Consider the following 14268-nt stretch of genomic DNA (forward strand, 5'->3'; position numbering starts at 1 on the left):
CTCTTGTTTCTAGGCTCGGTTACCACCGCTAGAAAGGATTCCCAGGTTTCTCTCCTATGAGCCCCTCACCCAAGAGTCTGGGTCTGTCCTTGGCACGGCCACGGACGTCTCAGATGTAGGCCCTACAGCGTGAGCTCGAGCCGGCCTGAGCTCCTAGTCTCCCTGTGGCTCAGGCACGGGACCAGCTCCCCCCTCCCCCCCACCTGATGCCTAATGGCCTCTTCTGTCTCACTCGCTTCTCTCCATCCCCAGGTCCAGGCCAACGACCTGATTCCCCCTCCCCCCCGCCCCCCCACAGCCCAATCCCTCACAGCCCACATGGCCTGTTCAGGGCACAAATCTGATTATATCCCTCAATGCTTAAAATCCCTTAATAGTTTAGAGCCCACTAATGGCTTCCCAGAGCTTAGGCCTAAGGACCACGCCCCGGCCCCGGCCCAGGGCTGAGGACTACTGGCTGCTGTCCAGGGCGAGAAGTACCTCGCGAAGCTTGCCGACCTGCCTTCTCCTGAGAGGAGGTCAGCGCCCTGGCTCAGGAAGAAACAGTTTGGAGAGGGAAGGCTGAGTACCTCCACCTGCTAATGTGGGTACCGGCTGGCAAGACCTGGGCAGTCCAGGGCAAGGCCCTCAAGGAGGCCTCAGGCGGCAGAGACTGGCCTCTTAGTCCTGAACTGGCTCTGCAGGGTGAGGGTGGGGCGTGTGCCTGGCCTGGAGCCCAGCTGCCCCACCTCCTGCACCAGCCAATCTGGTGGGGGGGGTGGGGAAGGGGGGGGCTGGGCCCAGGGCCAGAGCTCCACTGAGCAGGCAGTCCGTATGGGCACCTGGGCAGCGAGAAGGGCGGGCAGGAAGGAGGCTCAGACTGGGACATACACACATAGGCTGTATTAGGGGAGTACAGAGGGGGGCAGGGGTGCAGTCAGTCCTCCTTCAGGCTCCCGAACACGGCGGCCGGCACACTCTGCTGCTCCAGCCGCACCTCTGGAGGAGGGGGGAGGCAGGGAGGGCATGGTCACTCCAGGAGGGGGCCTGCCTCTGCCTCCCCCCAAACCGCCCAGCCTGTCTGGCCGACCCCTTACCGTTGGGCTCCAGGTCCATCTCGTCCTCGTCCTCGTCCTCGCCCAGCTCAATCTCCTCCGGGTTGGCTTGCTGGGCCAGCTCGGCCAGCTCTTCCCGGGAGGCGTCGCTCCTGCAGGCAGGCAGGGGTCAGGGAAGGGGCCACACCGCCCGGCCTCCCTGGCACCTCCCCTCTTAAACAGGAGCTGGCTCACTCTCACCGCCCCCCACCCCTACCTCACAAACAGGATCTTGCTCTGGGCCCGTGGGGGCTGGTCCCGCTCGGCCTCAGCGGCTAGCTGCTCTGCCCGCTGCTCCAGCAGCTTCATGTCATCCATGCCGCTCTGCCCAGGGGCCAGGTCAGACACTGGGGGGGGGGGGGCACGGGGTCAGACAGCGTAAGCGGGTCCTGCCCTCCCCACAGCCATACCAGCCCCACCACAGCCCACGCCCACCTTGCTCTGGGTGCCCCAAGCTGTGTGAGCACCCAGCCCTCAAGGAGTTCCCAATTTCCAGTGGGGGAGGCGGAGGTGGACCCCCAGTGCTCCCAGACAGGAGGTCAAGGCTCGGCAGAGGGCAGAGGCCAGGCCGAGAGGACCTGGCCAGGGCGAGGGGTAGCCCGCAGCTGCTCACCGGTGCCCGTGGCGCTGCCCGACACCTTGAGCATCTGCGAGGCCATGAAGTTGACCTGAGTGTTGTACGTGGCCTGCACGCTGCGGCGGATCCGCAGCATCTCCCGGATGGTGTCCTCATTGCCGTGCCGGACCTCGAAGTCCTTCCACGTTTGCCAGAAAGCCCCAGTGGTCTGTGGAGGGTGGGCGGCAGGCGCGTGAGCGGGCTGGCTTGGCTGCAGCCCACCCCCCTGCCCGCCCACCAGGCTCTCCCCCTACCCGGGGGTCACAGATCTGGGAGCAGAAGCTGTAGATGGCGCGTGCCCGGTCGATCTCGCCAAGCCTGCACTCCATGTCCGCAAACCGCAGGCACATCTCCCGGGCGTGCTCATCCGACAGCACCTGGCGGGTGGAAGGGGGTGGGCGTCAGCGGGGTGCGCAGACCCTGGGCCGGCCTCCAGAACGGCCCCCCGCCCCCACGGGGCACCTCAATGGCCTTCTGGTAGATGCCGCGGGTGTGGGTGACGCCGTAGATCTCGGCCGCGCGCTTGATGTAGATGTTGAACATGTCGTACTGCTGCGCGGGCTCCACGGCCCTGGTGGCGCGCTCGTACACGGCCATGGCGTGCCGGGCCAGGCCCCACTCCTCCTCCAGCTGCGCGTACAGCAGGTACAGCGCTGGACGGGAGGCCGGCGGGTCAGGGGCTGCGGCCGGGCCGGGCCGCCCCGCCCCTCCCCCTCCCCGCCCCTCCCCGCCCGCCCCGCCCCTCCCCCACCCACCCCGCCCGCCTCACTCTTGGCGTATTTGGGAGGGCAGCCGTCCAGCGCCTGTTCAAAGAGGTCCCGCGCCCGCTCCAGCTTGCGGCCCCCGTAGCGGGCGATGAACTTGGTCAGGTACGTGCTCCAGATGTCCGACACGTTGGGCCACTTGAACAGCGAGATGCCGCGCTCGTACGCCTGCCCCGAGAGAGGGAGTCGTGCGTGGGAACACAGGGCGAGCGCGCGTGGCGCCCAGGCTGCCGGGAGCCTGGCCCTGTCTCCCTCGGGCTGAGCAAGGTGGCCTTTCCCTCGCCACCCCTCCCTACAATCACGACGCAGTCAAAACGGTCTGTATGCCTCCCTCAACACACTGCAAAGCCCCCAGTGACAGGGCAGGACTAGGACTGACCAAGTCACCAGGAGGTAACGTTATGGGCAGGGGACTTGGGGGCGGGGGCGGGGGGACCTCTCAGCTCAGCAGACACTGGAGCCCAGAGCCCTGCGAGGAGGCTCACATGCCGGGGCCAAGGGGCGAGGCCTGCGTCACTCAGGCCGGGGGTGGCCTGTGTGTCGTGTACAACCTCCCCAGCTGTGTCCGGAGAGTCTCCACACATAACCCAACACGTCAAGCAGCCTGGTGGGGCCTCAACGTGTACACGTGCAGACCTACAACCCAGGGCCTGAGTGACAGGGCGGGGACAGCCCACACACACCCACACCAACCCCCCCATACACACAGAAGCAGGATGAACTGTGTCCCCCAAACTCCTGTCAAAGCCATAACCCCAGGGCCTCAGAACGGAACTGTACTTAGAGATGAGGTCTTTAAAAAGGAAATGAAGATGAGATTGCTATAGTGGGCCCTAATCCAACGACTGGAGTCTTTAATGAGATTAAGACACAGACACACACACGGGGATGACCACGGGAGGCCACGGGAAGAAGACGGCCACCTGCACGCCAAGGAGAGAGGCCTCAGGAGAAACCAGCCCCGCCGACACCACAATCTGAGATTTCCAGCCTCCGGGACTAAGACGACACGTCTCCGTTAAGTTCCCTGGTCTGTGGCACTTCATTAGGGCGGCAGAGCACGCTAACACAGCGCCCGAGGCACTGAAGAGGACACACTGCTGTCTGGCGCCCCCAGGTCACCCCCCTCACCTTGAAGCTCTCCTCGAAGTACTTGTGCTCCTCCAGGAACATGGCGTAGTTGATGACGATCTGGGGCGTGGCGATGCGCAGGTCCAGGATGCGGTCATACACGGCCTTGGTGGACTGCGGGGCAGGGGCGGGTCGGAGCATGTCCCGGGGCAGAGTCTGCAGCCCCAGCCCACCCCCTGCCACAGGCCCTTGGCCACGCAGCTCACCTGGAAGGTGCCTAGGCTCTCCTCTAGGTCAGCGAGCATCGACCACACCTTCAGCGACTTGTACACACGGTTCTGCACGGGCTCCGAGCCGTCAAAATACTCGGCTCGGCGGGCGGGCAGCGCGGTGGCCTTCTGCAGAGAGCCAGCAGCGGAGGGGGGAGCTTAGGGACGTCCGGGGCCTGGCCACACGGCACGCCCCACCCCCGCCCCCAAACCCCGGCTTGCACTTACCCGCAACAACCGCAAGGCCTGGTCGTAGTTCTCGTGCCGGAGCTCCAGCTCGCCACACTCACACCACACACTGGCCAGGTCGTCCACCTGCTTGAAGCTCACCTTGGTGGCCTTCTCCAGGATGATGCGGGCCTGCCAGGGCGCAAAGAGGGCAGGCTGAGGCCCGGCCTGCCCCCCCCCCGTGAGGGTGCACGTGTACACAGCTCAGGCAGACGTGACTGTCTGTGCCTCCTGTGTCCTCCGGCCAAGGCATCTGCGCGCGCACACACACACGCACACACACGCACGCGCACACACGGCACAGCACTCACATCGTCCAGCTGCCCGTTGTCCTCGTAAAACTTGGCAAACGCGACCCACAGCGTGTGGGGCTTGCCTGTCGCCTTGAACGGGTCCACCGTCTGCACAGCCTCCGTGTATGTGTTGATGATCTGGGCGGGAGGGGTTGAGTCAGGGCCCGGGCCGGTGGGGGAGGGGGGAGCGGCAGGGCCGAGGGGGTGGGGCCGCCACGCACCTCCCGGGGGCGGCCCTGATGCAGGGCCACGCGCTTGTGCCACTCGTGCACGTGGTGCGGGTTCTGACGCAGCAAGACGCTGTTGAGGAGCAGGGGCCGCCGGCTGATGAGCTGCTCGAAGCGGGCCAGGCGCAGCTCCAGGTCCACGTCATCTGCTCCACGTGATGAGGGCCACGGAGCAGAAGTGAGGGCCTCGGCACACAGTCCCCACCGAGTGCTCTGGGCTTTGTAGACTCACCCCATTGGCCACCCGCGCTGGAGATGCATCCCTCGTCCTGGCTACTCTCCAAGGTTCCAACCACCCTGGCCCCTCAGCCGGCCTCCCTCCCTGCCGGCCCCCGACACCCGGAGATGCACCGCTCCCCTGCCCAGCCACTCAGGACGCTCGGAGCCCTGCCCGCCAGCCCGGCCTTCTCCCCTCACCAGCCCAGGACCGCCGTGGAAGCTCACCTTCCTCCTCCCGCCCCAATTCTGAGGCTGTCTCCATCTTGGCTGCAATCATGCTCTCCTCAAACTGGGCATAGCTGTCGAACACCTGGGTGAAGTCCCGCACGGTCATCACGGTCCGGATGGCCTCCTCATACACATCTCGAGCCTGTGGGCACAGGAAGGGTGAAAGGAAGGTGCTGGCTGCCCACTCGTGTGAACACAAGGAACCCAACGGTGCCACCCTGGCAGCGGTCCAGAGCCGGGGTCGCCCAGCTCTGTCAGGCTCTGAGCAGTGACACTCAGCAGAGCCATGACTAGAGCCGTGCCCCGGAGCCGTCCCCTGCCCCCTGCCCGGCCAGAGCGCTCTCCCCGGCTCTGGCCCCTCCCCAGTAAGCTGACAGTGACGGTCCCTTACGTAGAACCAATGAGGCTTGAGGGAAACGCGTGTGAGGTGCCTGACACCCAGTAAGACTCGTGAGGTGACCGACCCCCGTGCAAGGCCACCCAGCCAGGAAGAACTCAGGTCTGGCCAACCCCAAGGTGGGCATGCTTGCCAGCAGGGCTGGACCACTTCTCCTCACCTTCAGGAAGGCCGTGCACCTGGGTGTGTTTTCTGCTCCTGCACATGCCCACGGGCGTCCCCTGAATGCCATACGCTCGAGGGACTGCCCCCCTCCCCTCGTCGGCTCCCGGGCCCGCTCACCTTCTCGAAGTGGCCGCTGCGGATGTAGTAGTCAGCCAGCGAGCACCAGAGCTTGCCTAGCTGGTCAGTGAAGCGGGTGAGGCCCCCGCGGATGATGGCATCCACATTGAGCGACTGCACCTTGTCTGGGTTCTGGGAGATGAGGTCACAGAGCTCGTGCCACAGCTGCAGCGCCAGGAGGAGAAGTCTCAGGCCTGTTCCACACGGGGGCGAGCCGTCCTGCCCCACCCCCAGCCCCCCACAGGCCCACCTGGTAGTTGGACTTGCCGGCCTTGGACACGAAGCGCTCATCATTGACCACGGTGGCCAGGCGCTGCGCGGCTTCATCCAGCCGGTCGCTGGACTTGAGGTACTCGATGTACTCCTCTGCGCTCTCGGGGCTAAGCTGCACGGCAACCGGCCCCATCGGCAGTCAGGGGGGCTGAGGAACCGTACCACGACACCCCCTCCCCCTCGGCGGCTCCAGGTCAGCCATCCGCCACTGTCCCGATCAAGAGCCAGCCCTGCCGACCCAGCCTCAGCCACCCCTGTCCAACCTGGGTCCCACCAGTGTGGCTTCAGCCCCGCAGGTCCAGCCTAGGCCCCAGCGCTCCAGTCTGGGCCCCACTGGTCCAAGGCCAGCCCCAACTGGTCTGGCTTAGACAACGGTGGAGCCTGCACCGTCCAGGCCCTGCTGTTTACCACAAGCCCCCTGGCCAGACAGCACTGTGTTAAGAGTTTCACAACGTATGACACTTGTTAGAAGTTTAACAAAGCCACAACCATCCGCACCCGGTTTCCACCTGGAGACGCTCCCATAGCCATTCATCTCACATTCCCCGCCCTCCTGCGGTAGCGGTTTTCCTGGTTTATGTGGTCAGCTCATGGGCATCTGTCTGCCCAGTTAGACCAGAAAGTTCCACGCATGCAGAGACTGCCTCTGTCACGCTGTCCCAGGACCTGTCTTGGTACCGGACACGCAGCTGCTGCTAGCAAGTATGTGGAGAATAAACAAATGGCCAACAAAAGCCTATCTCAGGAAGCCTTTTCCCCACTTCCTGTCAGGTGACATCCTGCAAGGGGCTAGTGTCCAGGGAGCCAGTTCTGGGCCCCTCTTGGCGCGAGGATGCGCCCCCGCCCAGCTCACCTTGAGGAAGCGCCGGTAGCCCCGCACGGCTGTCTCGGGCAGCGGGTGCGAGCGGAGGAAGCGCAGGTAGAGCGGCCAGATACGAGAGTGCTGCGTGATGGGCAGCGCCCGGAGGGCACGGTCAAACGTGCGGCGGGTGTGCGTGACGCGGCCCTGGTCCATCAGGAACTGGCAGTAGTCCAGCCACAGACGGGGCATCTGCAGGTGTGGGGGAGAGGCGTGCTGTGCGCTGCAGGCGCCACGGCCCGCCACAAAGACCCCCGCTGCCCTAGGGCCCAGAATGCAGCAACACCCAGAACCCCCTCCTCCAGGACCCGGTCTAGCTCAACCGCAAGTCCACCGAGGCGGCAGGACTCCCAGCTTCGTGCATTTCCCGGGACTGAGCCCCGCCCCCCACCTTGTGCATGAACACAAAGGCCCTCTCGTGGCAGTTGTTGGCGTCTTCGTAGGCAGGGTCAGTCACGCAGCGACGCTTCACCTGTGCCCGGCGTGCCTTCAGGTATCGGTACCAGAGTTTGTAGCTGGGGGAGGGTGGCAGGAGGGGACAGAGGATGACTGGTCAGCCTTATGGACCCCTAGAACGCTTCGCCCTGTCCCCATGAAGCAACTGCTGGGAGAAGGGGCCTGGGGAAGCCTGACAAGTCTCAGCAATGGGGGGACGGCTACTTGGTGCCAAAACAAGAGCCATCCCTGGGGACCTCCTGACCGGTTCTGTTAGGATAGGATTGGGGGGGCGGCTGGAGCGATTCCCACCTGCAGGGCAGCAGCTTCAGCGCCCGCTCATACAGCTGGTTGAGCCTGGGCTTCGGGGCACCTTGTTTGAACTCAATGTAGCGGAGCCAGCACTTGACCGAGAACTGGTTCCGCATGATCTCCTCCTCATAGGGGAGGTCCTCTTCCTCCTGTGGGAGCCAGCGAATTGGGAGGAGAGAGACCTGCCCTCAGAGCCTGGTCCCAGGTCCCCCTGTTCATCAGAGCCAGGTCACCCAGACACCCAGATCCTAGGGCTCAGGTCCGGATCTTAGTCCTTGGAAATCTACTGCCCACCATCTGACCCAGATCATCAGACTCCTCAATCAGGGTTCTAGGCCAGACTCCTGAGATTGTCACCCAGACACCACTCTTTTGGACTTCCAGATCGAGCCATCCACTCTCTGGCCCAGATCACCAGATTCCTGAGACTCCCTGGTCCAATGCCAGGCCTTGCTCGGACCTGGACACCAAGCTATAACTCCGCACAACGTGCCTCTTCCTGAACACAAGGCCTTTGGCATCTCAGGCTCCCACTGGCCAGAGTGTAGCTCAACTCTGCCCCAGAACTTGGAAAATGAATAAGGAAACCTCTTTTGAAATGGAATGCGGAAGCCCTGAAGGGAGAACCCTCATGCCCTACCATCTGTCAATTGCAGAACCCCCAGAGGAAGATTTTCTCCTTGCCTGGCAACAGCCCAGCCAATGAGAGACTGCCATAACTCAGTCAGTGAGAAGCCATCACCACCCTGAACCGGCACTTTCTTCTAATAGACTTTCCTTCAAAGCAGCCCCTCCCAGCTGACTCCTTTTTCTCTACAAAGTGACATTTCTCTCCTTTGTTCTCCAGACTTGCCTTTGGTTTTACCAGAGCTTGCATGTTCCTATTTAAAATTCCTCTGCCACTCTTTTTTTTTTTTTTTAATTCTTATTTATTTATTTGACACAGAGAGAGAGAGAGAGAGAGACAGCGAGAGAGGGAACACAAGCAGGGGGAGCGGGAGAGGGAGAAGCAGGCTCCTGGCTGAGCAGGGAGCCCGATGCGGGGCTCCATCCCAGGACCCTGGGATCATGACCTGAGCCGAAGGCAGACGCTTAACGACTGAGCCACCCAGGCGCCCCATCCTCTGCCACTCTTAAATAAACCCATTTGTGGTAAAATAACTAGCAGTTTTATTTTCAGGGTCGACAGAAGCTAGACCTTTCCCTCAGGAGAAGTGTGGACCACCACTAAACCTCACTAATACTAAACACTAAAAACCCGGTGAAGAGGCCAGGCCTCAATAAGCATACCTCACGGATATTGCGGGTTCGGTTCCAGACCACAGTCCAGTGAGTATCACAATACAGTAGGTCAAGTGAATTTTTTGGTTTCCTAGTGCACATAAGTTATATTTACGCTATACTGTAGTCTATTAAATGTGCAATGGCATTATGTCTAAAAAATCTACATATCTTGATTAAAAAATACTTTCTTGCTAAAAAATGTTAATCCCCATCTGAGCTTTCAGTGAGTTGTAATCTTTTTGCTGGTGGACGGTCTTGCCTCCGTGGTGATAGCTGCTGACTGATTGGGGTGGTGGCTGCTGAAGGCTGGGGTGTCTGCGGCAATTTCTTAAAAAAGACAAAATAGTTTGCCACATCAATTCAATCTTCCCTCCGTGAACGACTTCTCTGTAGTATGTGATTCAGTTTGACAGCATTTTACCCAGAGTAGGACTTCCTTCCAGACTGGAATCAATTCTCTCAAACCCTCTGCTGCTTTGTCAACTGAGTTTATGTAATATTCTAAAAGCTCTGTTGTCATTTCAACAATCTTCACAGCATCTTCACCAGTAGATTCCATCTCAAGAAACCCCTTTCTTTGCTCATCCATAAAAAGCAACTCCTCCATTCAAATTTTATCATGAGATTGCAGCAATGCAGTCCCATCTTCAGACTCCACTTCTAATTCTGGTTCTCTTGCTGTTTCTGCCACACCTGCGGTTACTTCCTCCCCTGAAGGCTGGAACCCCTCAAAGTCATTCATCAGGGTTAGGATCAACTTCTTCCAAAACCCTGTTAAGGTTGATACTTTGACCCCTCCTCATGAATCAGAATGTTCTTTTTTTTTTTTTTAAAGATTTTATTTATCTATTTATTAGAGAGCAAGCGAGAGAAAAACAGCATGAGAGGGGAGAGGGTCAGAGGGAGAAGCAGGCTCCCCGCTGAGCCGGGAGCCCAACGTAGGACTCGATCCCAGGACTCCGGGATCATGACCTGAGCCGAAGGCAGTCGCTCAACCAACGGAGCCACCCAGGCGCCCGAATCTGAATGTTCTTAATGGTGAATCCTTTCCAGAAGGTTTTCCATTTGCTTTTCCCAGATCAATGTAATTGCTACCTATGGCAGCTACAACCTTATGAAATGTATTTCTTAAATAATAAGACCTGAAAATTGAAATTACTCTTTGGCCCGTGGGCTACAGAATGGATGTTATATCAACAGCCATGAAAACAACATTAATTTCATTGTAGATCTCTGTCAGAGCTCTTGGGTAACCAGGTATATTGTTAATGAGCAGTCATTATTTGGAAGGAATCTTTTTTTTCTGAGCAGTAGGTCTCAACACTGGATTCAAAATATTTAGTACAGTGTTGTAAACAGATATGCCATCATCCAAGCTTTGTTGTTCCACTTATACAGCACAGAGTAGTTTTAGCTTAATTCTTAAGGGCCCTAGGATTTTTAGAATGGTAAACGAGCACCAGCTTCAACTTAAAGTCAGCAGCAGCATTAGCTTGATGACTTTATGAGCAATAGAGTCAGCCTATCCTTTGAAGTGCTGAAGCCAGGCACTGACTGCTCTTCTCTAGCTATGAAAGCCCTAGATGGCATCTTCTTCCAAGAAAAGGCTTTTCCATTTATTTAGAAGTCTGTTTGGGGCACCTGCGTGGCTCGGTTGGTTAAGCGTCCAACTCTTGATCTCAGCTCAGGTCTTGATCTCAGGGTTGTGAGAAATAATAATAATAATAAAATAAATTTTAAAAGTCTGTTTCGTATACTCACCTTCATTAATTATCTTAACTAGTTTTTTTTTTAAAGATTTTATTTATTTATTGGAGAGGGAGAGAGGGAGAGAACGCACACAAGCAGGCGGAGCAGCAGAGGGAGAGGGAGAAGCAGGCTCTCCACTGAGCAGGGAGTCGGACACGGGGCTCGATCCCAGGACCCCGGGATCATGACCTGAGCCGAAGGCAGACGCTTAACCAACTGAGCCACCCAGGTGCCCCTTAACTAGATTTTCTTCTTTTTTTTAAGATTGTATTTATTTATTTGAGAGAGTGAAAGGAAGAGCGCACAAGGGGGGGAGGGAGAGGGAGAAGCAGACTCCCTGCTGAGTAGGGAGCTCAACACAGGGCTTGATCCCTGGACCTTGGGATCATGACTTGAGCTGAAGGCAGACACTTAACCGACTGAGACACCCCAGGCGCCCCTAGATCTTCTGATTAACTTGCTACAGATCCTACATTGGCACTCGCTGCTTCACTTTGCACTTTTGTTATGGAGATGGCTTCTTTCCTTAAACCTCATGAACCAACCTCTGTTAGCTTCAAACTCGTCTCCTGCAGCTTCCTCACCTCCCTTAGCCTTTGGAGAACCAAAGAGTTAGGCCTTGCTCTGAATCAGACTTTGGCTTAAGGGGATGTTGTGTCTGGTTTGATCTTCTACCCAGACCACTAAAATTTTCTCTAGAACAGCAATAAGGCTGTTTCACTTTTTTATCATTCATGTGTTCACTGGAGTAGCACTTCCAATTTTCTTCAAGAACTTTTCTTCTGCATTCACCACTTGGCTGTTTGGTGCAAAAGGCCTAGCTTTCAGCCTATCTCAGCTTCCAACATGCCTTCCTCATTAAGCTTAATTATTTCTAGCTTTTGATTTAAAGCAAGAGATATGTGACTATTCCCCTCACTTGAACACTTAGAGGTTATTCATTGGTCTAATTTCAATATTGTTATGTCTCAGGGAGTAGGGAGGCCCAAGGACAGAGGTGGGCAATAGCCCATGACGCAGTCGAAACACATACATTTATTAACTTCCCCTTTTATTTGGGTGTGGCTCCTGGTGCCCCAAAAGTAATGGAAAAGTTTGAAATACTGTGAGAATTACCAAAACGTGACACAGAGACATGAAGCGAGCAAATGCTGTTGGAATATGGTACCAACACACTTGCCTGATGCAGGGTTGCTACAAGCCTTCAATTTGTTTAAAAAAAAAAAAAAAGAGAGAGAGAGAGAGAGAAAGAAAAAAAGAAAACAAAAAGAAAAAAACTCCTGCAATATCTGCGAAGCACAATCAAAAGACATGCCTGCGCTCCAGATACCAAGATACCAAGTCTTGGACTCTTCAGGATCCCACTGGCCAGCGCCTGACCAGCTCCACATCTGACTCCAGAGTTCTCCTAATGCAGACACCAATCCTTTATTTCAGAAACTACAAGGCTCCGGGCCAGACCTAGGCCGTTACTCAGTACACCAGGACTTTACCACAGAAACCAGAGCCCTGGCTTTGGGTCACTAGCCTCTACTTCAGACGCCAGATCTCTACAAGATTTAGCTATGCGATCCACCCCTCTCCCCGCGCGCTCCCATTTCCACCGGAGGCCCGGGTCGCCTGGCCCTTAACCTCGACAGCAACTCTTCACTCAGACCACCTGGACTCAGGCACCAGAACTTTGCTCCTGGCCAGCCGGGTCCACACGCCCTGCCCTCGGGGGGACAGAGTTTTGGCCCAGACACCCCAGGCGGCCAGGCCTGAAACCCCTGAAGCATCCAAGCCCTGTGCTCCCACACGGGCCACCCCCCGGCCTCGCCGCGAACTCACGAAAACGAGGTCCGGCCGCTGGGGCCGGGAAAGACGCGCCATCACCACCATCTTCCTGGCTGTCCAAGTACGGGAAGGAGTCGTGTTATAATGACGCCTCCCGCTGAAGGCCCGCCCCCCAGAGCCAGGCCTATTTCCTATTGGTTGAACCCTTTCCAACCCCGCGGACAGCGTTTGTTGACTTTCGCTTAGAAGGCGCCAGCGACCGGAAGCAGAGAAGAGGCTCCCGAAGATGACGTCATCTTGAACCTCCTCTACCAATCAGCTTCAGTGGTGGAGCCTGCGAACGCCCAATGAGCTGCTGTTTTGCTGAAGGGTTGACTCGGGGCGGAAGCGGCTTTGTAGCCAAGGAGAAGCGAGATGGGGGTGAAGCTGGAGGTGTTTCGGGTCAGTGAGCTTTGCAGCGGGTGGACGGTTGGACTCCTCCCGGCACTGAGGAGGCGGCTCTGAAAGGGAGGGGATTCCAGGAGAGAGGGCGGTGTGGGGTGAAAGCTTCTGAGTTTTGAGAGGGATCTTTAGGGTTGGAAGCCCGGCGAAGGGGGCTCTGGGGTAGGGGAGGGCTGGTGTGCGGGAGGGCGTTTGAGAGGAGTGATCTGAAAAAGGGGCTCCGAGAAGGAAGGCTCCAAACCCTGAGGAAGCTCATGGGCTCCGGGTGGTTGTGTGTTTCTAATAGGGAGACCCCTGTGATTAGAGCAATAGATTCCAAATAATGAGGCCTCCTGGGTTTGAAGATGCTCCAGGGATCTGACGAACGGGTGGGTAATGAGGTCTCACGAAGATGCCTTTGATTTTAGGACGAGGTTTTGTACTCTGAGTGAGGGGTCTTTGCGCGCGCGCGCGTGTATGTGTGTGTGTCTTCGGGAGGGAGTTTCTCCAGACTTGGAGGAGGCTTTGAGGTCTCTTAAATTATTACTCTTAGGGGTCTAGGCTTTAAGGTGTCAGGCTTCTGTATCCTTGGTGGGAGTTCTGCGGTTCTTGGGGACCCTGAGGAGGCACGCCTAAGCTCTGCGGGAGGATGGTCCTCCAGGCTCTGAGCAGCCATGCGTGTTGTGGAAGGGGTTTAATCCGGGGCTCCGTTCATTTACCCCCTGCCCTTCTAGATGACGCTCTACCTCACCTTCCCTGTGGCTATGTTCTGGATTGCCAATCAGGCCGAGTGGTTTGAGGACTATGTCATACAGCGCAAGGTGGGCACAGGGAGAGTATTCATGGGTTCATTCCAGGGCGTGGGGGAGAGAATGGAGCACCAACCTGCTGGGGACCAATGTCTGCTTCCCACCAGCCAACCCTGCCCTGGGTGGGGGGCTCTGGAGGCTCCTGGCTCATGCTACCAGCTGTTACTTTGTCCCCACAGAGGGAGCTGTGGCCACCTGAGAAGGAGGACCAGGTAAGTCACATACTCTTCTTACCCCTAAAGGGACGGAGGTGCCTGGGTCCCTGTGGCCATGATGGGTTTCAGTGAAAATTTTGCTCTCAGTCATGAGGAAAGAGAACTGAGAACAGAGGGGCATATAGTTTCTTTCTTGCCCTCTTCCTGAAAGATGAAGCGATCCCCCTTGAACCGTCGCTGTAATTGGCACAGGGCTTCCAGTGTAGATGCTGAATCCTGTGAAGCTGTGGAGAGTAAGGGGCAGGGTAGGGGGGAAGGGAGTCTAGGCCCCTGAGGTGTGTGTCCTCCTCTCTTCCCGTTCCACCCCCCTTCTCCAACCCCCAGCGCCGGGAGCTAGAAGAATTCAAAGAGAGGCTACGGAAGCAGCGGGAGGAGAAGCTCCTTCGTGCTGCCCAGCAGAGCTCCTGAAGCCTAGCCCCTCCACCCATGAAATAACACACAGTTCCTTGTTTCTTGTGGAAGTGTTTTA

At 57.7% G+C, this 14268-nt stretch overlaps 2 protein-coding genes across 3 annotated transcripts; one reads left to right on the forward strand and one right to left on the reverse strand.

Moving 5' to 3' along the window:
• Nucleotides 1–860: 860 nt before the first annotated feature.
• XAB2 (XPA binding protein 2) lies at nt 861–12523 on the reverse strand. The gene is made up of 19 exons (XM_036065971.2): nt 12410–12523; nt 7547–7695; nt 7191–7314; nt 6794–6991; nt 5918–6052; nt 5668–5832; nt 4986–5130; nt 4536–4687; nt 4333–4452; nt 4022–4153; nt 3791–3922; nt 3585–3698; nt 2459–2621; nt 2152–2342; nt 1944–2066; nt 1687–1858; nt 1291–1420; nt 1077–1186; nt 861–978 (listed from the first exon to the last, which is right to left on the reverse strand). The coding sequence occupies exons 1-19, from the start codon at nt 12458–12460 to the stop codon at nt 917–919; spliced, it is 2568 nt and encodes an 855-aa protein (XP_035921864.2). The 5' UTR covers nt 12461–12523; the 3' UTR covers nt 861–916.
• Nucleotides 12524–12682: 159 nt separating this feature from the next.
• On the forward strand, nt 12683–14255 carry PET100 (PET100 cytochrome c oxidase chaperone). Of its 2 annotated transcripts, XM_078056168.1 has the most exons (5): nt 12744–12796; nt 13083–13164; nt 13510–13596; nt 13764–13796; nt 14124–14255. In XM_078056168.1, the coding sequence occupies exons 2-5, from the start codon at nt 13141–13143 to the stop codon at nt 14205–14207; spliced, it is 228 nt and encodes a 75-aa protein (XP_077912294.1). In that variant the 5' UTR covers nt 12744–12796; nt 13083–13140; the 3' UTR covers nt 14208–14255. The 2 variants fall into 2 exon arrangements, with proteins under 2 accessions (XP_035921873.1, XP_077912294.1); XM_036065980.2 differs by lacking the exon at nt 13083–13164 and having other exon boundaries at nt 12683–12796.
• Nucleotides 14256–14268: the final 13 nt, after the last annotated feature.

This window comes from Halichoerus grypus, chromosome 1, assembly GCF_964656455.1.
Source record: "Halichoerus grypus chromosome 1, mHalGry1.hap1.1, whole genome shotgun sequence".
Classification (NCBI taxonomy): domain Eukaryota; kingdom Metazoa; phylum Chordata; class Mammalia; order Carnivora; family Phocidae; genus Halichoerus; species Halichoerus grypus.